Source organism: Rattus norvegicus, chromosome 10 (assembly GCF_021556685.1).
Source record: "Rattus norvegicus strain SHRSP/BbbUtx chromosome 10, alternate assembly SHRSP_T2T, whole genome shotgun sequence".
NCBI lineage: Eukaryota > Metazoa > Chordata > Mammalia > Rodentia > Muridae > Rattus > Rattus norvegicus.
The window spans coordinates 48,366,559-48,393,513 of record NC_141543.1 but is presented as its reverse complement, the minus strand read 5'-3'; the positions used below and the strand labels follow the sequence as shown (position 1 = coordinate 48,393,513).

General features: G+C 47.6%; 1 protein-coding gene and 1 non-coding gene across 2 annotated transcripts; one reads left to right on the top strand and one right to left on the bottom strand.

Annotated features, from left to right (window-relative positions):
* The first annotated feature begins 36 nt into the window (after window positions 1–36).
* On the top strand, window positions 37–108 carry Trnae-cuc5 (transfer RNA glutamic acid (anticodon CUC) 5). The gene has a single exon. It is a non-coding gene; the product is annotated as a tRNA-Glu (tRNA).
* A 7,230-nt stretch (window positions 109–7,338) lies between these two features.
* Window positions 7,339–24,812, bottom strand: 4930438A08Rikl (RIKEN cDNA 4930438A08 gene like). The gene is made up of 7 exons (NM_001430112.1): window positions 24,549–24,812; window positions 14,488–14,717; window positions 13,769–13,881; window positions 12,864–13,065; window positions 11,670–11,738; window positions 9,783–9,919; window positions 7,339–8,402 (listed from the first exon to the last, which is right to left on the bottom strand). Exons 2-7 carry the CDS (start codon window positions 14,713–14,715, stop codon window positions 7,571–7,573), a joined length of 1,581 nt encoding a protein of 526 aa, NP_001417041.1. The 5' UTR covers window positions 14,716–14,717; window positions 24,549–24,812; the 3' UTR covers window positions 7,339–7,570.
* Between the last annotated feature and the right edge of the window lie 2,143 nt (window positions 24,813–26,955).

Sequence of the window (26,955 nt, the reverse complement as noted above, 5' to 3'; positions counted from 1 at the left end):
CTAGTCTAGTGCCGCGAGAGCCCAGTTACTATCTCTTCCCTGGTGGTCTAGTGGTTAGGATTCGGCGCTCTCACCGCCGCGGCCCGGGTTCGATTCCCGGTCAGGGAAGTACACTTTTTCTCCTGATTTTCTAAATTTCATTACTGAAGAAAGATTAGACTAAACACTTAAGAAGTGCAGATGAGAGCGAATTCGGTAACTTTTTGTTTCAACAGAGAGCCATATTGCACTTCTGAACACCAGCAGGCAGCCGGCCATGCTTAAAAACTGAAATACTGTGTCTTCAGAAACACACAAAGCAGCACCCACCGCGCCCTGGCTCCCCCTCAGAACCAGCGATTCACAAAGCTACACCCAGGGGCGTCTCACAGTAGGCTCCTGAGGAAGGGAGTTGCTCCCTCTCCCGGCACTTGCCTTTCTAGTTAGAAAATACATAGAAATAATTCAAACCGCGCTGCAAACACTGATGTTCTCTCTTTACCGAGAGTCAATCCTGTTCAATATTATGTCCCATTTTTTTTTTCTCTCTGAAAATAGATTATTGATGATAGTGGCCTTTAGGAGGGCAACGTGGCTAGCCTAGAAAAGAGCAAGATCGAAAATAAAAATCTGCTGAGAAAGATGGCTTATGCCTTTGATCCCTGTGCTCAGGACTCTGGATCCCTATGTGGGGCCAGCGTGGTCTACACTGTGAGTTTCAGACCAGCCAGGGCTACATAGTGAGACGCTGTCTCAAATAAAATAAAATAATTTCCTAACAAAATGCTCCTAATTCTTCCGTTCCTGAACTCTATCAGACCTTAAAGAACTACCAGCAATGCTCTGCAAGCTACTTCACAAGACAGAAAGGAAAACACCACTACAGAGGTCTTTTTGATAGGTCACTATTGCCCCACCCACCCCCCCAAACCAAACACACACACACACACACACACACACACACACACACACACACACACTACAGAACCATCTCCCTGATGGGAATAGTTGTGAAAATTCACAGCAACATATTTGCTAATCAAATTCTAAACTGCATGGAAACTATCATTTGCCTTAGTCAAGTTAGCTTTATTCCAGAGATGAAGAGATGGTTCAACATGTGAAATCTCTCTATATAAAACACTGTGCAAGTGGACAAGGACAGCAACCATGTAACCATCTCAGCAAAATGTATGTAGAAAAGGCTTTTGACAAAACCTAATGTTGCCTCATGATAAAGCCTTAAAGGAATACGGAAATAGAAGGAATATATCTCCACAGAATAAAGGCTACATGTGACAAACCTACAGGCACCAGTAAACAAAATGGAGAAAATATGAAACTTTCCCACTAAAACTACCATTCAGTTTCTCCTCTCCTTTTCAGGATAAAGCTGGAAGTCTCGGAGCAGGACGACAAGAGAACAAATAAGAATGCTACAGGAGGGAAAGGAAGAAGTCCAAGTACCTTACTTAAAGGTGATCTGATTCTATATACAGGGGACCTTAAATGCTCCCCCGGGACACACTTAGAGCTGATACACTTTCAGCAAACTGGTAATATACAAAATGAACACAAAAATCAATAGCCTTCCTATACACCAATGACAAGCATACTGAGAAAGAAATCTGGGGAAAGATACCATTTAAGATTGGCTCGAAAGTGTTAAATGCCTTGAAGTAAACCTAACCAATGAAGTGAAAGAGCTCTACAATGAAAATGTTTTTTAAAAAAAATCAAGAAAGACATACAAGAAAACTCTAGGAGATGAAACGTCCTCTCATGCTCATGGATCTATCTTGCCAACGAATGTCTACAGATTCAGTGCAATCCCCATCAAAATCATAATGCTATTCTTCACAGAAATAGAAAGCGGGTCTTAAACTTTATTCGAAAACACAAGAAAACCTTTGATAGCCAAAGCAACGCTGAACAAAAGTCAACACTGCTGGAAGCATTCATTACTAAACCTGACTTCAAACTACACTGCAGAGCCATAGTAATAAAACAGCATGGTACTGAAACAACAGCAAAACAAACAACAGATCTTTACATAAACCACAGAATAGAAGACCTAGATACAGAGCCACCTGATTTTTAGCAAAGATGCCAAGAATCTGTACTGGAGAAAAACAGTCTTTTAAATAAATGGTACAGGGAAAACTGGATGCTGTTTTATGAGACACGGTGTGTAGTTCTGCTTGCCCTGAACTCATTATGGAGAACAGGCTGGCCTCAAACTCAGAGATCTGCCTGCTTCTGCATCTGCCTCCCAAGTGCTGGGATTAAAAAAGTGTGTGCCACCACTGCCTGCTTGTAAATTCTTTATGTTCCCCCTCATAAAGTCTATTCATTTAGGTATCCGACAATTTCATAGTGCACATGACAGCATTCTGAATACACCCTAGCCTTTCTTACCTTCTTCCCACCCCTGTTGCTACCCCCAAGACTCTTTCCCCTATTCACACTATTTGCTTTGTCACCCCTGAGTTTAACCAGATGGTGTTTCATAGCCCCTTTCCCCATCTTCTGGTCTTAAACTTTTTTGTCTGGCCCGTCTTCTGAATTGCTCACTAAGCTTTAGACGAGGTAGTATCTATCAGTGTCCTGTTTAGAGCTGAGCATGCAGCAGTCACTTATTCTCAGTGCCGTGAGCAGTCATGTGTCTCTGCCCTCGCCACCATTCCTTGTAAAGATTCTCTGAAACGTAGAACAGCATTCGTCTGTGAATATGCACGTAAGGCACCATGGCACTGTGTTGACTTAGCTAAGCTGTAGTGGTAAGTTCCCCCCACCCAGGATGGAGTACCTCCTTGGCCATGGATTTTTAACTGAGTTTACAATGCCAGGTATGAATTCTATCTTGTGGAACAGGCTTAAAACAGACTGGAGAACGTTTGGTTTTTCCCTGTGATAGTCATACCACTATTGCAGCCGTAGGCATATGTTACCTGGAAGGTTGGTAGTTTAGTTCGTAGGGTTCCTAACTGGGTATGACCATTGGTGCTGTTCGCTCCTGGCAGCCTGCGTGGCGCCTTCTTGTCCTATAAAAACTGGCCGGCAGATTTGATTTCTCTGTCACTTGACTTCAGAGTATGTGATACCTCAGCAATAGGGTCTTAGCAACTAGCTCTGGTGGACACCCACGAGGAATAGGAAGAGGATGCATTGTAGGATATGCTAAGGCCTCCCTGAACAGCAACTCACATGGGTACGTCTAATGGAGATTATCTTGATTGCCTTAACTAATGTGGAAAGACCCAGCCTGAAAGAGGGTAGCACCACTCCTAGTTTGAGGCCCTGAATGGTGTAAGAGTTCAATTTTCAGCAACCACACGATGACTCTGATGCCTTCTGGTGTGTCTGAAGACAGCTACAGCATATTCATATACGTAAAATAAAAAAGAATAGAAAAAGACGCTAAGCACAAAGCATGCATTTATTTACTGTATCCTCTCTTTGCTCCTTTTAATTTTAAAGATCTATTTACTTTATTTATGGGCCACCATGTGGTTGCTGGGAATTGAACTCAAGACCCCTGGAAGAGCAGTCAGTGCTCTTAACCACTGAACCATCTCTCCAGCCTCTCTTTGTTCCTTTTTCTCTCGAGGTTTTATTTTTCTTATTTTATTTATTTATTTTTAATTTTTTAAATTTATTTATTTATTTTATTTGTTGAGTGTTTTGCTTGCATGTATGTATAGGGAGGGAAGGAGGTACGTCGATCGTGTGCATGCCTTGTGCCCTCAGAGGTCAGAAGACGACATTGCATGCCCTGGAGCTGGAATTCAGAGGTTTGCGAGCTACCATGTGGGTGCCGAGAACAGAACATGGTTCCTCTGCAAGAGCCAGTGTGTGTGTGTGTGTGTGTGTGTGTGTGTGTGTGTGTGTGTGAATGTATGTGCACATGTGTGTGCAGGTACCCAGTGAAGCTAGACGAGTGTGACCCTTGGAGCTGGAGTTACAGGTGTTTGTGGTTCCTGACAAGCAAACGCTGGTTCTCATGACTAAGTGGTAAGGGCTCTAACCACTGAGCCATCTCTCCTGGTCTCGTCTCGGCTTTTGACTGTGACTAGCTGCTGAAGTCCCTGCCAGGATGGACTGTGACGTGGGCTTGTGAGCTAAAGTACACTCTTTCTTCCCAAGCTGCTTTCAACCCAGTTTCTGAGGTGGGAGGACACAGCTCAATGATCTCTGCGGGGAGAGAGAATAGGTGGATGGATGAGTCAGCCTTGGGAGAAACAATCTGTGGCCCAAGTGTCTGCACAAAGGCCTTCTGGGTATGCTACGGAGGTGAGGTCTTGACTGTTTTGTCTGGAGCTGCTTGTCAGGGTTGTAGTTTGGTGAACAGCCCCAGGGGATAAAATAATGCCTACCCTGCCCACATGAATAGCTACCATGCTTGTTTATATCTCTCTGTGTCTCTGTCTCTGTCTCTGTCTCTGTCTCTCTCTCTCTCTCTCTCTCTCTCTCTCTCTCTCTCTCTCTCTCTCTCTCCCTGCCTTAATCTCTATAGAAAACTATCCTGTGGAATTCACTCTCCTGGCCTCAGACTCTACCTGCTTCTGCTTCCCCAATTCTGGGAATAAAGGTGTAGGCCACCGACACCCAGCCTTATCTCACTGATTCTTGACAGTGCCTAGTTGCCTAGTTTTGAGCTGTCACCTCACTGTGTAGACACTTGGTCTCTTCTTGTGACCCTCACGGTGACTCACAACTCCAAGAGTCAAAATTCAGGACAAGTCACTGTCAAATGATGGGCTTCACCTAGGACCCATCTATCTCTATGTCCTTCATCTTCTCATCTCTCCAATTAAAAGACATCATCGGCATCAACTTTGCCATCTCTACGCTCCTCCTCTTGGGTCTGCCAGGACTCTTAGGTCTGGGGACAGGCACAGAAGTCAGAAAGAATACTTCTGAGACATTGTCTTCATCAAACACTGAACCCACCAACTGTGGCAAGTCTCCAATGTGAATCATTAGGTATCATATGGGCACAAGGAATGATCTGGGGTGACAGCTTTGTGATTGTGGCGAGAATGAAAGTATTCTGTGGAGAGACCCTTGGGTCCTCCCTTTGGACATTAAACAATTGAGACAAGGGGCCCCAGGGAATTGGAGTTCCTCCAGAAGTCTCCTACTGGGAGAAGGAAAAGCTAAAGCTGGTGCCAGGCAGAGAGGGAGCGTGTCTCCCAAGAAAGGGTTTCACTCGGTTCCCACAACCTTCAGGCCACCTTACAGGAGAGACTGGAATGGAGACATGGAGGATCAATGTGGGTAAGACCACACCTTGACCAGGATTGCTTTGCTGTCAAAACCTGCTGCTTTCTATTTAAGCCTATATCAGAATCCTGAAGATGGACTGACTATTCTCCAAAGTGTGGCCACACTGAATAAATCTCCTCTCTCTACTTTAAACTATTATTATCCACTCCCCAGACAAGGTCTCACTAGGTAGCCCTAGCAGGCCTGGAACTCTCTATGTAGACCAGGCTGGCTCCGAACTCACAGATTCCTCTGTGTCTGCTTCCTGAGCTTGAGTGATGGAGTTACAGGTGTGGCACTGCCATACCTGGCTTACTCTCTTTTTAAAGGTATTATTAACGTATTTGAATATTTCTCTGCATGTATGTATGTACAAGCAATATATACATATAGTGCCTGTGGAAGTCAAAAGAGTGGATTGGATCCTCTGAACCCGGAGTTATGTGTGTGTGCCTATGCAGTTATCAGAGAGAGAGAGAGAGAGAGCGAGAGAGAGACAGACAGAGAGAGAGAGAGACAGAGAGACAGAGACAGAGAGACAGAGAGACAGAGAGATGCATATTCCAGGATCATGTGCAGAGATCATAGGACAACTTGTGAGTCAGTTTTCCCCAACCACTTGCGTCCTGGTAATTGAACTCAAGTCATCATGCTTTGTGGTAAGTGTCTTTACCTCTTGAGGCGTCTTGCTGACCATATTATTTGTCTCCTAAGTGGTGTATTCAGGATGGTGGACAAACCTATCTTATTGAGGCTTCCAGGGCCCAAGTTTTGACCCTGAAAAATCACAGAAATAGTACTATTAGAATTTGTCCACTGAGACTGTTGAAACAACACAGAAAAGCATGGAGTAAGTTGCCTCAAGTAACCTACATCTCAACTCCTCTTAAAATTCAGTCATGGAAGGCAGAGAACTGGAGAAGAAAGGGGGAGAGTGGTGGTTTGAAGAACAATCCCCATAGGTTCATACCTTTGAGCTCTTGATCCCCAGTTGATGGAACTGTTTGAGAAGGACTAGGAGGTGTGGCCTTGTTGGAGGAGAGGTGGGCTCTGAGATTTCAAAAGCCCATGGCATTTCCAGTTAGCTTTCCCTCCCACCCCACCCCACCCCTCCATCTTCAGATAAAGATGTAAGCTCTTAGCTATGGCTCCAGTGCCATGTCTGCCTATGTAATGAGAATTCTGGAATTTTGGTCTCTTTAAAACAGCACAGAAATATCATAAGAAAATGTTTTCATTCTAATCCCAGGTGTGGGGATATTGGGCTGCTTTGAATTGTCCACAGCAACAGACTATGATTTGCCTCATGCTCTAGCAAAAGTGTGGTTTTGCCAGCTGTAGATAGTTTCTGCAATTGTGTGATATTTAGAATTTTTGGAAACTTTTCAGAGGTTATGTAAATACTGGGGCCCTGAGAGATGGGTTTGTTGGGGGTTGGTGTTTGTTCAGGGGGTTGGTGGTGGTTTGTTAGTAGTTGCGCTCAAAGAAGAAACAAAAGGAAAGAAATTAGCAAGGATCTCTCTCTCTCTCTCTCTCTCTCTCTCTCTCTCTCCCTTCTTTCCTTCTATCTCATATAGGAGATGAAAGGGGAGATAAAGAAGAACCCACAAAGTAGCAAAGGCCAGCTATAGGCCTGCTGCTGTGCTCCCCACTGCAGTGACCATGGATTCACCCCTGAAACTGGAAGCCACCAATAAACTCTTTTGTCTGTAAGCTGTCTCGGTCATGGTGTCGTCATAGCAAAGTAAGACAGAGAGTTAGGACCAGACTCAGATAAAGGAATAAAAGAAGAGGCCTAAGAAAGGCAAGGGTCTCACCTGCCCTGGGGACTCTACTCTGAAATTATTTAGATGACACTAGACTGTCAGGAAACACTTGGGCTGGCCATATGGCAGAGAGGGGAAAGATGCCTGTGGCCATGTCAGTGGTCTGAGCTCAGTCCCTGGGATGCACATGGTGGAAGAACAGAACCCACTTCCCAAAATTTTGCTCTGACCTCCATGCCTCAAACCATGGCGTTTGCATATATAATACACACACACTGAATAAATAAAAGTTAATTTAAAAAATTTATAAACAAAAATGAAACAGTGATAGTTGAATTCAACTTTATTGTTTTTAATCTCTATGCCACAAGTTCTTGCTGAGCCCCTGTCATAAAACCAAGGTCACAGGTAGTCTGTTACCTCAAGGCTCCTCCAGTCATGGGCCTCAGGTAAAGTTTCTGAGCGAAGGCAAAGATGGGTGAGAGTAGGTTTTGTATTGTGTCCTGATGGACAAACTTGTTTGGAATCCCCCGAGTTCTCAGGGCCCATATAATTGTTTACAGTTCACTTTTGGAGAAGTGTCCTTTTATATTTCTGGGGTTCCTTGTCAAAGCCAAGTTCACAGATTCCTGAATGTTCCTTGCCACCCTGAGTCCTGACTTGATAGCAGTGTCGATCCAGCCATGGGGCAGATCTGTGTGTTCACCCGCGAAGAAGACCGGCCCTTCCGGCTGGCTGAGTTCCTGGGCATAGTCCACATATTGGTAGGGGGTGAAGAAGGCAAAGCCACCCATGGAATAAGGATCTTGGCTCCAGTTCTTGATTGCGGAGTAAGGACAGAGATCACGGAGTTCTTCTTTGGGGCGATTGTGAATAGCAGCTAGGTCATCCAGAACAATGTCCACTACCCGACTGTGGTCCAGGGCTGTCAAGAACACAGAGTCATCATCCAGGGTGTACGATGCCAGGATGACCCCCGCACCATTGGGGAAGATGTGGTTGGGATAGTAGATGAAACGGGAAGGCCGGTCGGTGGTAGATTTGCCACTGAAAATGCCGTCTCGTTCCCAGAAACGCTGTTTGCAGGCCAGGATCACTTTGGTGGCACTATTGTAGTGGACAGAACGCAGAGCATCCTGTTTGCTAAGAGAGAGAGGTGGCTGGAATCTAAGGAGGCGGGCAGCCTTAGCAGTGGTGGCCACCACCACAAAATCCGCAGTCAGCCGCGCCCTGGGCTGCAGAGGGTCAGGTGTCTTGTAGGTGACATGAACATAGTCTCCAGACCTCTCTACTTCTTCTGCTGGTGAGTAGAACCAGACAGTCCCTGGGAGCAGAGAATTGTGCAGGGCCTGGGGGAGTTGGTCAAAGCCTCCAACGATTTCATCGAACCTGAGAATGAACCAGCAGAGAGGGAGAGGAGTTGATGGACAGGCCCTTTGGAGGACGGGCTGCTGGAACTAGACAACGACTTAGTTCCTTCTCAGACACGCCCCAGATATGTTTACAGGGATAAAAAGTTGACAAAGAACCAAGGCCATACAGTGTCTGTTAGCTCCAGGGAACCAGAGAAAGGCACTGCTTTAGTGACCAATCGGAAGGGTGCATCTGCTCTGCAGTGACCAATCAGAAGAGCGCATCTGCTCCGAGCTCTCACACACCTCCTATGGCCACCCAAAATGTCTGGCCATAAACTGACAAAGACCCAGAATTGGACTTCTGATCCTCCTGCCTCCACCTCCCAGGTGCTGAGGTTATAGACTTTTGCTGCCCCTCCCAGTTTTATGCCGTGCTAGAGATGGAAACCAGGGCTTCAGGCATGCTCGACAAACTGTCTAGCAGTTAAGCCAGATTCCCGGCCCCGGCCCAGGATTCTTATAACCCCTTCATAATGCCCTCAGGGGACTACTCAAGGCAAGCAGCCTAAGGACTACACAGCTGTTTTATTTAGTCTGTCTAGAAACTACCCCCCATCCCACCCACCCCCACCACCCCCAACCCCACCATGCTTCCTAAAGGCAGTTCTTGGCTCAGATTTAAGTTGATAAGAAGGGTAGGGTCTAAGCCCAAAAAAAAAAAAAAAAAAAAAAAAAAAACAGTATATCTAGATAAATCGATGCCCCAGGCCTGTTCAGGTGCCCTGTGGCCTGTTTTGTTTTGGTTTGGGTTTTTTTTTGTTTTGTTTTTTGGTTTTTGGTTTTTGTTTTTTTGTTTTTGTTTTTGTTTTTTTTTTTTTCACAAAACCAGTTCATCTTTATCTTTTTGTTGTTGTTTTGAGATAAGCTGGGCCTGGAACTTCAGGTCCTCCCACCTCCACCTCCTGAATGATGGCATTACAGGTGTGTACCACCTTGCCTGGCGCCCTTTTATCTTTATAGCTACAGATCACATGGTCAGTGACCAGTGGTGACTGGAGCCTTGGGTTTACATCCCTATAGCCCAGTCTTCCCAGGCTGGAGGATGACAAGTGTCCCTTGAAGCAGGGCTGAGGTCACAGTGCCTGTCACAGAACAGATGAGGTTGTAAGTAACACTCTTGGTAGACCCTTACTCAGAGGTTCTCAAGAGTGGCGTCCCAAGGTAGGCAACATATCAGAAGGCTTGGCTCCGAGTTCTACCCTAGGTGTTTAATGCCCCCAAATCTACCTGTCTCTTCCTCCTGAATGAGACCACCTGGCTTCCCATTCTGGGGGTGGGGAGGATTTTCTCCTGATTTCTTAGTAACCCCTCTTCACTACTATCATCATCAGTAACTAGTGACCCCATTTCTTACCGGGGCTCTTGGAAAAAGGAGATGATGCCACGTAGGGTCTCGGTAAAGGCCTCATAGTAACCGGAGTCTGTGTTCAGCATGTCGCCGATCATCTGCACGGCCCCTCGGCTCAGGTTCCCCACCTTGATCAGGTACTCCTGTCCTCATGTGTGAGGAAATAAGGCAAGAAGGTGAGGAGGTACCAGGAGACAATATGTGAACACTTGTTTTCTACCCAGGGATAACAAGGAACAGACCTGGATAGGGTAGGATAGGCTTGCACCCTCTGGGCCCCAAGGCTACCTTGCATGTGTCCAGACATGATCCCCTTGGTCTACAGGGAAAATCGCTATACTAAGTATAGTTTTCAGCCTACAGACTCTCTTCTCAGCCTTTAATTCCTGCAGTCTTCTCAGATAATGGCAAGGAGTCCTGCTTTGTTAGCTGGGAAAGCTGACGCGGTTTCCACATCCATCCACGTGGACCCAGTCTGGCTTCTTAGAAGAATCTGAGTACCAGAAACATCTCATTCTGCCCTAACCTCCGACTCCTGCCCCATCACCTGCTGATCAGCTGCTCCATCAACAAGTGACCTCAGAGCTGGCTCTGGGTGCACCTGTTGCCCTGCTTGTGCCCTATGCTCTGTCTCTTCTGATTGTCTCAGATAAGCCAGCGTGGACATGACAAGCCTGGCTGGAATGGCCTCACTAGGTAGATTGGATGACCATCCAGTTTGCCCGGGGCTGAGTTGGTCCCTGACACCAATGCAGGTAGGGCTAAAGGCCTGGCTAGAATGTTTGGGTACCACTGGTTTGGGGGAGGGGGATGCCTCTTCAACATACTCATTTAAACCAGAGTAGGGCCACAAAATCCTAGGAACAGCAATACCAGGGCACCTGAAGACAAGTCAGACCTGTTAGGACCGTCTATATCAAGGTTCAGAGAGGTTCTCTGTGCCCCAAGTCTGAGTGTGTGTTACAGTGGATGTGGGTCTTGTCCATCTCCAACTTGTCCTTATTCTCTCATCTCCTCTCTCTTCTTTACACCAAACCTTGAGTATGCAGTGGTCAGACTACACATGACAACCGGCTTTGATCCACCCAGCATCTGAAGCAAGCACCCCACAGAGGCAAACCACAACCTACTTAGAATGGTCAGGACCTGACAGTGACTATCAGCTTCTATCTCAGGATCAGCTGGAGAATACCTATTATCCTTCCCTCACCAGACCCACCAGTGGGCTGGCTCCAGCACGCATGAGCCAAGAGGCTCCCATCAGGGCTACATCTGGAACTCTCCTTGCGTTTTTGTATCTGTAGTACAGGAGATTGAATCCAGGGCCTCACATGTGGCAGATCAGCTCTTATACCAGTGAGCTATACCCATGACCCCAGCCTCTCCTGCTTTTTCACTGTGGTCATGTGTTACAAAAGATGTTTTCATCAGTGGTTAACTGCATTCATTTAACAGTGGTCCTCAGCCAGTATGTAGCCAAGTGACACCGCAAATTGCAAGTAAGCATTGGGACTTTTGCAGAACTATGTAAACATCTAAAGACACATTTTGAAACATTAAGTAACACACACCTATATAAGACTTCCCACCCTTCTATCTGCCTTTGACTAGCCAGGTGTTATGGAGGACTTCTTTGATACAGCAGGCTCTGGAAAAAGTAGCCTCAATTGCCTTCCTTGGAATGGTTTCTGTTTAGTTCCTTCCATCCATCCTCCCTCCGCCCTCACCACCCCCCCCCCTCTCTCTCTGTCCCTCTTTCTCCCTTCCTCCCCTGCTGGAGCTTGCATTCTCTCAGGGCAGACAGTGAAGGCTAGTAAAGTGCAGGACAATCAGCCCCAGGTGGCAGTCCTACTGCAGGGTTTCAGGGCACAGTGGGTGGGTATCAGGACTGACCTTGGTGGAGAAGGAGTCATACTTCTCCAGGACCTCCTGGCAACTGCTGTTCTTCAGCTCTTCCACAATCTAGGAGGAAAGACATGGCAGACAGGTGGTGAGGGTCAGCCCACATAGATTGTTAACCCTGCCCCATCCATGCACCCGCACCATGCTTGTTCATGGTGTGTGTGTGTGTGTGTGTGTGTGTGTGTGTGTGTGTGTGTGTGTGTGTGTGTGTGACACTCTATATGAATCCTGGGATCCAGAACTGTGTCCTAAAACTGACATGGTGGGAACCTCACCTCTCCTTGAATAGACACCAAGCATACAAAGGTAGATGTCCAGGTTCCCCTGTCAGCCTTAAGGTTCCTTACCTCACCCACACATGGGGAATCTACCTCCTTTTCCTGCATTGACATTTCTGTGGATTTCTAAGCAGGTGAAGCAGGTAGGAGCCAGAGGGCCTGGCCCCACAGAGCCGCTGAGAGAGTCCGGGCATGCTGACCCTGAGTGAGCAGCAAACAGCATTGAGGGACACCTGGGCAAAAGCCTACAGGGAGTGCTCTCTGCTCCCACTGAGCTTATTCCTCACACTGAGATCCCCTCAGGCCATGGGTCAGAGGAGACAAAGGCAAAGTCTCTGCAGGGCCAGGTCAAAAAGGTGGGCAGGCAGCTCAGACAGGCTGCTTATTGTTCTTCCTTGAGGAACCGTCAGTCATGATGACAGCTGTGGTCTGAGCACTGGTCCTGCAACTGCCACTATCTTATCACTGTGACACATCCCCGTCACCTAAGCCTCACAACAACCTGGGAAGGAGAGGCTCTCTGGAAATGTGGAGGGAAGAGAAGGGAGCCCGCCAAGAGTTTTCGTGGGGTCACACAACACATCTAACCCCTGAGTCCAGCTTGTAGGTCTCATTCTGCGATGAACCTGGTCCCACCATGAGGATTTCATTGTAGCTACTTTATACATGTCTGTACATGCACAGATGTCTGGGGTCTGAGAATATATTCCCCGAACAGCCAATGGCTGGTACGGGACAGAGTCCATGAGAGGGAGAGAGGCCAATAGTGGTCAATCCGGTGTAGGCTTCCTGTATTCATGGACCTCATGGTCCCTCTAAGCTCCTCCCAGGGAAACCAGAGGAACTTGAGGGTGGTTTGCAGGGTGGCTCTGAGGGAAGAGGGGGATCTCCCCTCTCTTTGCCTTACCTTTCTCAGAGATGCATCAAAGAGCTGTTCTGCTGTCTTCCCCATCTCATCAGCTTTGACTGAGTAACCCAGCAGGCCAGGGTCGGCCTGCACTGCCCCCGAGCGCTGCCGAACTCCATTGACCAGCACCCAGGTCTGATTGTTGCAAGGGCAGAATTCCTTTAGCATCAGCCCGAATCTTTTGATGAGCTCATGAGAAAACCTGTGGAAGGGGGTCAAAGGCTCCTCAGTTTCTGCTCTTGCTCCCTGGGCTTACTTCTTATCTCCCTTGAATTCACCAAGACCACCCGGCCCCTTCCTCCATGAAAGGGATGTTAGGTACTTGGTCATCACACTAGATTAGAAGCCATAAGGCCAAGGCTCCCTGCTAATGACCTACGCTGGCAGAGTGTTCTGCCACTTTGTGTGGAATATGCAACCTTCCCATTTTCAAACATGACCACTCCAGTTCCCGGAGGCCCAGTGGGGGGTGTTCCTGGAGTCTTTCCTTGGCGCCATCCTTTTTAGAGGCTATGTTCACGACTCCCTAACCTTCTAGCTGCATTCTCCAAACTCCTCACCCATTCAGAAAGGTCCTACTGGGAGGGTGCTGGGCTTCCTGTCATTCGCAAACTCAGTAGACTACTTTTGACTTGGCCACAGGTTTCTCTTGGACCACCTATCTTCTGTGATCCTCAGCCCAGCCTGCTTGGCAGCCAAGCCCAGTACAGTTATCATCTCACATGGATTAAACACCAAGGCTGGGAGAGGCTCCTAGGCTGCCCCAGGGCTGGCAAATGAGTTGAGTCAGATTCTAACCCCTGGGTTCCCATCCATCCATCCATCCACTGCTGTCCGCATTGGCCTCTTGGTGTGACAACCCTCACCCCGCCCTCCTTCCTTGCCACTACTGCTCTTGAGAGTACCTGTGGTTGATAGGGATCCTCATGGCGCCCAGCTCTATGTACCAGTGCGCTCCAGGGACTCGGTGAGTCTCGATTCTGCCACCTACACGTCCTGAGGCCTCCAGGACAGTCACCTGGAAAGACAGCTCTTTTAATAAACCCAATGAGGCTTGCCACATACCCTCCATACAACATCCTCCTTCCCTGTGGCAGACCCAGATTTACTACCCTTCCTAGTCCTCCCTCCCTCCATCCATCCATTCATCCACCCATCCCTACTCTTCCCTCCCTCCTTCCCTTCCTCTCTCCCTTTCTCCCTTCCTCCTTCCTTCCTTCCTCCCCTCCCTCCTTCCCTTCCACTCTTTTCCCTCCATCCCTTCATCCCTCCCTCTATCATTCCTCCCTCCCTTTGTTCTTCCGTCCCTCCTTCCCTCCCCCCTCCTCTATCCATCCCTTTCTCCCTTCCTTTCTCCTATTCTTCCTTTTTCAGTACTAAGAATGACAACCACAGGTTATTCCTTCCCCTATCACCAAGCAACAGCATTAGCTTCTTCCTGCCTCTTTCTGAAACTTGGTCTTTGCTCCTGAGCAAGCTTATCTGCCCTCCTACCCCAGCTACTCTAGAACCCTCAAGCTTCATTTGGCCCCATCTCCTGAGGGATGTTCACAGCTTGGGCTTCTGCCTCCCTGTTTGTAGCCCAATCTTCCCACAAGAGATCCTCCCCTGCCCAATCACATACCTGGTGGCCAGCATCCTGCAAGATCTTGGCAGCAGTGAGTCCAGCCATGCCTGCCCCAATCACCACCACTTGCTTCCTCTCGGCTGTCTGCCCCAGTCCATTCCGAGCCAGCTGCAGTAGCTCTTCATACTGGGGATCCTCAAAGCACTTGACAAGCTTGCTGTTGAAGGCCTGAGTATTCAAGCTCAGCACGGACAGGAAGATGAGAGCCAGCCAGCCTGGGAACATAGCTGTGGATATTGGCAGGTGAGCAAATGCCTGGGGATGAAGGAGGACTGGCCATAACCCTTGATCTGAGGAAGATTTATCACCAGACCAGACCTATGACGCAACGTTCCAGGCACTCCCCTACCAAAGAGAGTCTTAGTCACAGGTCCTCCCCAGCTTACCTGCTACTCTTCCTGCTGGCCCACAAATGCCCCTCAGGTACCAAAGCCTCTCATCTCACCCGGGAAATGACATAGGATGAATGTCTGCCCAAGGTGCCTTCCTTCCTCTCAGTCAGTGGGACTGTCATGCACCTAGATGACATAGCTTTGCCTACCACATTTTTCCATCTCCACCACCGTTTGAGGTGGATAGACTATCTGCACTGAGAGGACCCTTACCTAAGCACCGCTGTGGAAGACCAAAGAGCGGGAGCCTGAAACCTTATGTAACAAAGCAATAGATAGATCACCAGGTTCCCAAGCCCCAGAGGATCATCACAGGGCTGCCTCTAAGAGATGGCCATGGCTCCCTGAAGTTAGAGTTTGCCCGGCAGAGAGCCTGTGTCCCGCACTTCACTTCTGATGCGACTCTCTCCATTCCGACTCAGCTGTGGGAAAGGCCGGTCACTCCTTCCGTCTGGGAGTCAGTCAGAGGTGTGCATTTTGTGTCAGTTGAGTTCGTATTTTCAAAGCTATTGTCTGTGTTATGGGACGAACTGAGTCTCCCCCAAACGGATATGTTGAGGCTTTAAACCACGAGATCTTAAAATTGCAACTCTATTTTGGGATGGTAGCCATTGAAAAGGTGAAGAGTTCAAATGAAGCTGTGAGCTGGGTCCTCCCCCGATGTGATATCCTCATAAGAAGAGTGCCAGACATAGGCCCTAAAGGAGAACCACAGGCTGTTCCCTAAACTGGTACAATTTCTTACTGCATCCTATCCTTAACCTTCTACCACAGAGAAGCGACGCCCTTGTCCCCTCACAAAGATGGTGCTTTTTGCAGCAGAGACCATTACAGAACGTTACAACCAGTCAAAACACAGAGAACAACTGACTGCTATGTACCCAGTCCCAGGATACATCAACAACATAATCCCTACAACTCAGGCTCAAGGAACATTGAGGAAGACGGGGAGGGGTAGGTGGAGGGGTGTAGAAAGATTGTAGGAGCCAAAGGACTTATGCCTACTTTGAGATCGTCTCTTCTGAAAAAAGAAAAAAAGAAACGAAAAGAAAGACAGATAGTAGGAGTACGGAAGAGAGGGTGGGTCTGGGGAGTTAGAGGGAGTAGTTGGGGGTGACTATGATCAAGCTACATTGTGTGAAATTCTCAAAAAAAGTAATGGTAATATTGAGGTGATAAAAAGGAGGAGGGAGTGTGAACACTAGAGAGGGTCATCAGGGATGCCCACATTGAAAGGCAATACCCATGATGAGGCTATGATGAGGAACCTTTAAAGAGACCAAACCCAGCTGTAACACCTTGGTTGAGACACCCATTCATGTCCTCTAAGGTATTTTCTTCCCCAGTCTGAGCTGACTAAGACAGGCTGTTCCTCAACATCTTTTCCCAGGTTGGTGAAGAGAAGATCGATTGGGTGCCTTTCTCCCAAAACATAGTTTGCCACTGAAACACCCCGGTAGCATGACAGAGAACGGAAGCAGAGGAATTGCCAGCCGTGTGTGACTGGCTGCTCGCTCACCCCACCCAGCACCTGTGTCCCTGTTCAATACTCATATTTGGTACGTTAGAGAATTGCTCAACCTGTCTTATCCAGCCTGAATCAGAATTCAGTTTCATCTGCACAGAGCTTGACTCCTAACAGTTCACCCAACAATTGAGAAATACATGTGTGAGGGAACAAGCAGACAGAAAGACAGTGGGCCAGACGGAGGAGCAGCCGAGTAGAGAGAGGGAAGAACGCACAGACAGAGGTTTTCCTCCACCCTTTGCAATCATCACAGACACCAGGCCTGCAGCTAGGAGCCAGGGTTTCGTCTGGACTTGTCGTCACTCATCCCTCCGCTCACCCTTACAATCTGTTTCTGTCTGCTTTCCTCAGGGCCTACCCTAGTCTCTAGACTCCCTCTGTGAACCTGTGCTCTTGTCATCTGGCTTCATAATTGTTTTTGAGAAATGAACACACACACACACACACACACACACACACACACACCATCACCGTCACTGTCACTGTCACCAGAATCCAGCCTATTTTCCACACCTTGGATTCACTCATCTCTTCTGTCTTCAAGTGGAGCTAGTTAGCAGTAAGGAAGTGGATTCGAACCGGTTTGGAAACCAGAAGTCTCGGGGTTTCCCTCTTTGTTCCTCGTGAGGCACTAATTTGCATTTATTTATTCATTGTCTATACGAGCATGATTCAATACGATACTTTAACACATGCATACGGTATGCACCCATCACCTGAACTGCATTGCTGGGAGCTGGTGCTTGAAATTACCAGCAGTCCCTTTAAGAAGGCTGGGCCTTCTGGGAATCACAACTACACTCAAGCTGGTTTTCCCAAGTGAAGGAAGTTGTACGAGGTTGCTCTCATTTTCCTCCAGTTCCTGGAGAGCCATTCCAACACAGTTACTACAAAGCAGAGCAAAGGAGAACGAAACATCCTCCAGTTCCAGGAGCTATCACAACAACCCAACCACCTGTAGTCCTCAACTATATACAGGAAAACAAACAAACAGAGCCAGGAAGCCTGTAGTGGCCCAGGCAACCACAGGCATTTACTACACAAGCTGAAGCTGGCACCAGATCCACAGCCCTAGCGTCCCTCCACCCACCCCTTGCTCTAAAGAGTGGCTGTGACTTGTGTCTATGGTGGGGTGACCACTGAGAAATCCACGTGTTTGCTGGAATCAAAAGCCATGTCTGACCTGTCCATCTGCATGGACCCTAAACCTTGTGTGGTCACAGAAACAATGTGGGTAGTAAGTGTAATGACTTTGTTGGAGAAATGAATTAAAATCTGCAAGTGGGGGCTGGGGATTTAGCTCAGTGGTAGAGCGCTTACCTAGGAAGCGCAAGGCCCTGGGTTCGGTCCCCAGCTCCGAAAAAAAGAACCAAAAAAAAAAAAAAGTACCAAAAAAGAATAAAAAAGTTCTGATTTTTTAACAATAAGGTAACTACAACCTGATTAATATATTTTTGTTTACTGAGACAGGATCTCAGGTAGCTCAAGCCAGCCTCACACTCAGGGTAGCCTAAACTGGCCTTGAACTCCTAATCCTATGCCTCTACCTCCGGAGTGCGGGAAGTAGGGCCCAGCTTTTGTTTAATTTTGAGATAGACCCTTACTCTGGAGCATGGACTAGCCTTGAACTCTGCATCCTCCCGCCTCAGCCTTTCATGTGATGGGAGCCCAGGCGTGTGGAACCCCACTATGCCTGACTTTCTCGAGGGGTGATTTGAAACGCTATTGAACAACAGCGATGGTGAAAACAGATGAAAATACCACCTGTGCGCTATGATCTCACACTGGAGTAGGTGCTAAATTATCACACTGTATCAGGGATCCATGTGATCTATGTGCCATTAGAAAGATTAAAAAATAGAGCTGCACACGGTGGCGAACATCTGTCATCCCAGCACTTGGGAGGGGGAGGGAGGGAGTTCCAAAGATTCACCTCAGCTATGGTCTGAGCCCATCTGGGGATACATGAGACCCTGTCTTCAAAACTAAAACAAAACTAACAAAGTAAAACAAACTCTGTCCCTTTGTCTACTTCAAACTACACCTATAAGGTCATTTCTGTTACTTCTGGAAAGCAGAGTCACTATGGGTCTAGAGCTGGCCTATGAGGATGACAAAGGAAGCCTGAAGGTTGCCGGGAGCCCTGGCCTTGAAGGCTTCCTCGGGGTTCTCACAAAAGAATCCAGCAATGGATCTCAAGTCTCCAGGGACCAGATGGCTCCAACTCCTTCAGTCTATCTGAGGGTGGGCAGCCAGGTCATGCCTCTTTCCCACCTCAGAGCTCCCCCACTGTCTTGACACTCCATTCATGACTCTGTTACCAGAAGCACAGGTGTTAGGGGGAGCCCTGGAGAAGAGAGCCCAGGTCTTGAGGGATCATGGGAAAACATGTGCTCTCCACACCAAGCTCTGTTCTCCTTGCCTCTCATTAGGTGTTTAATGAATCCTTCCACTAGTTCTTGGCCAGAAGCCTTAGGAGAGATTTGAACCCTCCTGAGTCTCTGTGTGTGTCTCAGTGCTGCTTCCTTACTTAGACTCTTCCACCTCAGTCAGTATCTACTCCTTCCTCCCTCCCACTCCCTACTGCTTCAATCATCTGGACTGAGGGGCTTTATGTCTGCCTGTCTGTCTCTGTCTGCCTGCCTGTCTCTGTCTCTGTCTCTCTGTCTTTGTATCTGTCTCTCTGTCTCTGTGTGTGTGTGTGTGTGTGTGTGTGTGTGTGTGTGTGTGTGTGTGTGTCTTCTTTTCCTTCTATTCTTCTTTTTTCTTCATCTCTTCTTGTTGTTTACTTTTTTGAGATGGGGGTTTGACCAAATAGCCCAGGCTAGCCTGGAGCTCACTGAGTATTTCAGACTTGCCTCATGCTCTCTCTCCATATCCTTCCCCTTCTCCTAAATTTTCTTCTAGGAAAAAGACACCTCTTCCTCCTTCCTCCAGAGCTCCAGGGCACTTGGAACAGAAACTCCCAAGTTTCTATTTGTTTCCTGCTTGATGAGCCCCTGGTGAGCACTGCTCTGACACATCTCTACCTTCCAGGGCTTGAGCCTGTTTTTTCTATAGCCCTTCTAAAGGCTGTCACCCTTCCCCATCCCTCCCTTTGTGGGATGGAGAGGTTTGGAGCAAGTCCATGTTACCTGCAGACTCACCTGCAGAAGGAGCAAGCTGGACGGGGTAGAGAGCAGAGGTGAGGGAAGAGAGCAAATCCAAGGAGCACAGGCACCTGTACCCAGCACAGCCTCATGCCGGCTTTGTGAAATCTAGAGCCAGGAGGGCTCCTGAAACCCGATCTCATCCAGCAAGAACATCACCAGACTCCAGGTTTTAACTCTTCAGACTGCGTCTCGTGGTACTGCGATTTAACTACATCTCCTGCTTATTAATCAGACGGATATCTTCAGCAGGAGGGAATCATCGGAGACAGACATGGTTCCAATCAGACGACAAGGCAGTGGGCTGCTTCTGAAGGTGACCCAGGTTTCTCCAAAGAACCTCAGCCACGCCACAGACCAGAAAGTCACCTGGCACGTCCACAGTGACTCCCCCTTGTGTGATGTTTACAAAGGGATGAGCTCAGCGATGGAGATAAAATAAACAACAGTGGCTCACACCTGTCATCCCTGCGCTCCAGAGGCTGATGCTGGAGGGTTTCTGTGGGTTTGAGGTCAGTATGAGCCACACAGCGCGCTCCAGGACAGCTGGACTACAGGTGACTACTCTGTCTCTAACAGTAACGCCAGATGTGATCACAGGATCGATCTCTAGAAAGTGTGGCTTGGCACCAACAGGAGACCGTCCTGGGCCTACTAGAAATTTGTTATAATGTCACCCGAGTGGTGGTCACATGAGTGTGTGTGCTATAGAAATTTCAAAAGTCAGTTCTAAAGCACGAAAGTGAACCCTGTGCTAACATTAAAACTGTATTCTAAAAATTTTTGAGACAGTGTCTCATGTAGCTCAGGCTGGCCTTAAACTCCAAAATATCCTCTCTCTCTCTCTCTCTCTCTCTCTCTCTCTCTCTCTCTCTCCCTCCCTCCCTCCCTCCCTCCCTCCCTCCCTCCCTTTCTCTCTCTCTCTCTCTCTCTCTCTCTCTCTCTCCCTCCCTCTCCTCCTCTTCCTCCTCTTCCTCCCCCCACTCTCCTGAGTGCCCAATTAAAAGTATATATGCTTGACTTAAAATGTTTTTCTTTTTCCTTTCAGGGACTGAGGAGACAAGGCAGTGTGTAAAATAAGCACTTTCTGCGTAAGCACACAGACTGAGCACAATCTGAAGAGCTAGATGTGGCAGTGTGCATCTGTGACCTGTGTGACAGAAAGTGACTCACTAGGCATTGCTGGCTGGATTCTGCCTCCAGGTTCTGTGAGAGACCGTGCTTCAAGGTAATAAAATGGGACTTGATAGATCAGAATACTCAACAGCCTCCTCTGAACTCCACACCTAAGCATACACACATGTACGTATAATACACACACACACACACACACACACACACACACGCACGCACGCATGCATGTACTTTTCCTAGGTAGCAGTTGGGAGGTGTATTGCTTAGGTTTTTACGTCAACTTGAGACAAGCCAAGGTCATCTGGGAAGAGGGCATAGCATATGAGAAAATGCCTCCATCAGATCGGTCTGTAGGCAAGCCTGTGGGGGCATTTCCTTAATTGATCATTGGTAGAAGAGGGCCCAACCCCCTGTAGGTGGTGCCACCCATGTGCAAGATGGTCTTGGATTGTATAAGAAAGTAGACTGAGCAAGCTGTTGGAAGACAGCCTGTAAGCAACATTCCTCCCCAGTCCCTGTCTCCAGGTTCCCGCCTTGACTTTCTGTACAAACTGATAGCAGTGACCACTCTGTGGTATGGCCAATGGGAATGGTTTTGTTGTAGTAGATGTAAGAGAACGAACAGCCAGGGGCATCTAGAACTGTCCAGAGCAGAGAGAAAGAAACACACGGAACAGTCAGCAGACGGGGCCTGGCTGGGGCTCTCTGCAAGAGAGGAGATCAGCAGGGGATAGTGACTAGAGAGAACCTACTGAGAGAAGCAGGGCCAAACAGAGATGCAGAGAGTGGGGGCACATAGCAGGAATAGCCGGAGTGTAAGGAGAAGGAGTGGCCGGGGAGAGGGAAGCCATGAGCTGGTGGGAGTTTAGAGGAAGGGAGCGAGTGAGAAGGGATAGGTGACTAGCTAGCATGGACTTTGAACAGGTACTGGTGACACGGAGGGGACAAGGGTGGAGGGGCTTGAGATGGCTTGTGCTTTGGTATGCGGATAGGCACCACAGGTAGCCATAAATCCCTTCTATCAGAGGTTAGAGAAACTGCTTTTGGTAAGTGGGAACCAGTTTCATAAGTTCCTGAGGAATGCTGGCTTTTATCCAACTGCCAGAAATCCCCCTCTAGTCCAGGTTGAGCTCATTTCTGGATATTTGGACTGCCTTTTGGGGTTCAGGGAATTGGAGTTTTCTTTGGGCCTAACCCTTTCCTCAATGATGGTCCTAAGAGTTGTAAGCTGAAATAAATTCTTCCTTTCCCAAGTTGCTTTTTGGTTATAGTAACTATAGCAATGGAAACTTTAACTAAGACAGGAGGATCAGAAGTCAAGGCCGGCCTCAGCTACAAGGCAAGTTCAAGGACAGATTGCACAAAATGAGAGTCTAGCTCTAAAAAAAAAAAAAAAACCAAAGTGTTCATGGGCATGCACGAACACATGTGCAGGCACGTGAGTATTTACAGGCAAAAGACAATAGTGGAAGAAAAATGAAATCTAGTTGAACAGAACGGAGTCAGGTGCGGCTGAGGTGCTTCTTGTGTGTACTGGGACGCTTCTAGAACTGGGATGTGCTTTGAGGCCAGGGCTCAGTGTCTCCTCATCACTTGCCTCATGAAGGAGGCTATGGGCTTCTGTCCTCTACTCAATGTGTAGAAAGGGGTTACGCTGCCCTAGGGATGCAGAGATTGGCCAACAAGAGATTTACACAAATAGCATAGCAAGCCAGGACATCGGCACCAGACTACATGTATACCTGCTTTAAGCAATGCAGATAAGTTCCTTTCGTTCTCCAACCCTTGATACTGTCCCATTTCTATCCAAACATATCCTAGAATGCATCTTAAAACAAAGAGATGGGCTGAGCCATCCTAAACCAGTTATGAATAACAACGCACGGTAAGGCAGACTGTGTGTCTCTTGAGTGAACTTTAGGGAGAACCCCTATTAACCATTTTATAGCTAGGCATAATTGGGCATAAAGATTAGTGAGCAAAGGCTTACATGACCCAAGCCTGTCAATCAAAACAGAGAACCACCAACATGACACCTCCCAGCAGCCAACTCCTCCTTGTCTAGAACCTCTTAAAAGGAAAGCCCCAAAGGGTAACCAGGACCCCTGAGTCCCCTCACTTGCGTGGCCCACTGCTCTCTCAAGGCACATTCTGACCTGCATTATCACTTTGCTTTGAATAAAGTCCTCACCACTTTTGCCAATCTTTGTGTGTCTTTGTTTCAGTTTTCTGAATAAGATGCCAAGACTGAAAACTCTTAGACTAGACTCTGACCACCAGTAACAAAAAGATGCTTGCTTCTAAGATTGGCATAGATCTCTGTCCAGAAGATATTGTCCTGCAGAAGGTTGTCCCAGGACTTCTGCTCTCAGGGCTCTCTGTCTTGGAGAGTCTGTTTTAGGACCTGCGATGGGGTGGAGAGAAGGGTTTCAATCTTGACGGTGCGTCCTAAATGTCTAGTTTAGAGATTTGCCCTAAGAGTCTATCCTAGGTCTATCCTACAGTCTGTCTTGGGGTCCATCTGTCTTTCTATTTGCAAATATGTTACAAGTGTATGGGTGCCTAGAGAGGTCAGAAGAGGATGTCAGATCTTCTAGATGAGGCTTTTGTGGGATGCCTGATGCGGATTCTTTGAACCAAACTCAGATCTTGACAAAGGACAGCAAGTGTATAAAACCCCTGAGCATCTCTCCAAACCACACCTCTCTCCCATTTTTGAGAGAAAGGGTCTACATAACCTGGTCTGTGTAACCAAGCCTGGAATTCCCTATGCAAACTATCTAGCCTCAAATTTATGATGGTCCTCTAGTCTCTGCCTCCCAAGTGCTGGAATTTTGGATGTGCACCACCATGCCCAGCTACTGTTTATTCTTTGATTTCGGGTCTGACAGCTAGGGTAGGGATTCCTCTGTAATGCTGGTGTTGGGGCAGGGGGATGGCTGTCCTCATAGTATTCCCAAGGCTTGAATTTGTTTACTATGAGTAGAACCTGTAAGAGTACACGATTTTCACAAAAGCAGAATGAGGAACTGTGGGTAGATGCTGAAAGTGCTGGGGGCCTACACTGGCCTCTGCCCTTGCAGCATGACTTTCTCCTTTTGCACTTCTTGTGTCTGCCCCTGCAGCCACTCCACAGGCCACATGGGAGGCCCTGCACACAAGAGGGACTGTGACCACACAGAACCCTCAATTCTCCTGTGGGAACTGCTCCCGGCCATGCCCCTGGAGAAAGTCAGAGAGGGCACAAGAGCTCATTATGTGGGTCAGGAGTCTGGCCCTGCACTGCATGCACAGTACAGAAGCTCAAAAACATCATGATGGACAGAGTGGGGGATGGAGATAAAACATGCAGGGAAGAGAGAGGGGGCAGAGAATAGAAACCCAGGAAAATGGAGAGTTGCCTCCAAAACAGCTGGGGTTTAGGGGGACACACAGTTCACACCCTAGTTCAGTTTCAGACCCAATTAGCACAGAGCACACCAAAAAACAAAAACAAAAAACAAACCCACCACACAAATCACATATAACATACAATACATATATGCACACATGCATAACACAGCACATTACAGAAAATACACCACACACACACACACACACACACACACACACACACACACACACACACATCCTTCCTCCAGAGAGGGCTCACCCCAGGGTAAACCTCACTATGCTGTATCCTGGTATCCTGCCCAGCTGCTTCTAAGGAACTGGTCTTTGGATTTTGTGTCCAGGCAAAAGGGACCTGACACAGGCAGAGGAGGCAAGCACAGCCTTCTAGGGTAACATACAAGCTTAAGAGAAAGGCCATTTCCAGGATCTTCACCCTGGGAAAGAAGGCAAAACAGTACATACCTAGAGGCCTGCCTGGGACTGATAGCATCCATGTCCACAGAGCCAGAGCTTGGGTAAGTAGTCAGAGTTGAGGACGGTGAATGGAGGTCAGAGTTCCAGACCAGGAAGAGGCCATCTGTGCTCTCTGTCATGAGCCCATGACTCTAACCTCGATGAAGATGAGGCTGGGCTCCCTTGGCTTTTCCTTGCTTTCCAGCTCTACTGACAAGCCAGGGAAGTTTGGAACAGGGAAGAGGTGGAATCATATGCTTCTGTGGGACATTCAGGGCAACATTCTCATTCTGATGCAAGAAGAGGCATGGTGCAAGAGGGTGTGGCCATCAGTGGTTCAGCAGGACCCGGCACCTCTGCTGCTGGGTGGGGCTGGGTCCTCAGTTCTGCCTCCCACCATTATCAATGACCCACCTCCTGGGCTCTGTGTCTTCATGTCCTAAAAGGAGTGAACTCTCCTAAAGGGAGAGGGAACTGTGGGCTGCCTCTGTCCCCACTTTTGCACCTGTTCTTTCTCTTCTGAAAGTTGCATAAGGAGAGAAAGTTCTAGCATGACTAGTACTTTTGAGGTGTCTCCTAAGAGAAGGTAGCATGTGAGAGAGCATGCTGGGTGGAGCCTGCTCTCCACCTCCAATTGCCCCATCTCCCAGAGGTCTGTCTTCAGTGCCCTTTACATAGAGCTGTCATCTCATGGTAGACGTTGAGTTAGCAGCACTGAGGATACCTGACTCTGATCTTTCTTCTCATTCATGTTATAACAGCTTTTTATTTATTTATGGGTTCTTTTAGTACAGAGTAGAGTGTATTTGAGGGCATGGGAAAGAGGGTTAAGAAGGGAGTAGAGGCAGAAAAAGAGGGGAGAGAGACAGACAGACAGACAGACAGACAGACAGACAGACATAGACAAGAGAGACAGAAGAAAGAGGAGGAGGAAGAGAAGCAGTAGAAGCCATCAGCTAGGAACATGTGGAGAGAGAGGGAAAGGGGGAAGAGGAGAGGGGAAGAAAGGGGTCAAAGAGAGCGGAGAGTCAGAGCTATAACATCTTTTTTTTTAAAAAAATGTATTATTTTAATTTATTATTCCAAAATTTCATAAATCTATACAACTTTTATCACTGCATCTTCTGGTGCCTCTGCCTGACACTTCCTAGTGCTCCACCTCCGTCTCCCACCCAATTGCAGCTCCACCCTTTATCATTGCTATTAATAAGGTCCTGAGTCCATTAGTGCAGCCTCTGTGAGCGCGGGTGTGTGCCCAGGGCATAAACAATGTTCCGGTATACATATCTCTAAAGGGGCACGACTCTTCCTCAGCACCGTCAACTACCAAAAGCTCCTCCACCAGGGAGCCACCCCAATGTTGACTGCCTTGATCTTCTGCAGGCAACTACAATGGCTGTAAGGTGATGGTGCCTATAGCCTAGTACTTTTGAGGTGTCATGTTCAGAACTCTGCACACAACAGCTCTTAGATCCTTTCCACCTTCTCTTCTTCAGTGTTCCCTGAGCCTTGGCTAGGGAGAAGCTAATTCAAATGATCCATCCTCAGCTAAGCATTCACAGTTATATATACTGGACACTTGGACCCATCATAAGTCTCTACACTGTTTACTAGCCACTGTAGAATGGAGCTCCGCTGGCCAGTTGAAAACACCACAAATCTATGGGTATAAACATAAAGACTAGAAGCGAGTTCGAAAGCATGACTACTTACCATGACACTAGTAGGTTTCCCATGAGCCTCTGATGTCTCCAGTCATGGACTGTTGACCAGGCATAAAATTCCTCCAGTTGAGCAGGTCTCATGGTCAACCAGAAGGCAATTAGTTAACCCCAAAGTCACGACATCATTCCACCAGATAGACGGCTTGCGAGTCAGCTCAGCATATTATGATAATTTTGTTAACAAATAAAATTTATTATGTGTACTTGAGGTTCATACATAATGTTGTAGAGTATGTACACATGGTAAAATTCCATATCTGTCATCCCACATAGGTTATGCTCTGCATGATGTATGACATAACTAACTAAATCCACACAACAGCAAAAATTCCTATTACAGTATAATGAACTTGGTTCTCACACTCTGTTCATCCTGTCTATCTTCCATTGTATGTTATTATATCCCTTTTAATCTGCATCTTATCTCCTGTCCCTTACCCCTGCCCCACCCAAAATAACCACTATGCCATTTTCTGTCAATGTGTATTTGAGCATTTTGAGATTGTAAAATATAAGTGAGCTCAGGCGATATTCTCCTTTTAGTGTCTACACACACACACACACACACACACACACACAAACAAACACACACGTATATATCATCCACATGAATACATACGTATGGATAGATATGCATGGGTATATGTCATATGCTTAGATATAGCATGTGCAAATATACATGCATACATATA

Coding starts and splice junctions, on each gene's coding strand:
- 4930438A08Rikl (NM_001430112.1), bottom strand. CDS start 14,715: ATGTTCCCAGGCTGGCTGGCTCTCATCTTCCTGTCCGTGCTGAGCTTG. Junction 13,882..14,487: donor TGCAGGATGCTGGCCACCAG/GTATGTGATTGG, acceptor CTGTCTTTCCAG/GTGACTGTCCTGGAGGCCTC. Junction 8,403..9,782: donor TCCTTTTTCCAAGAGCCCCG/GTAAGAAATGGG, acceptor GTTCATTCTCAG/GTTCGATGAAATCGTTGGAG.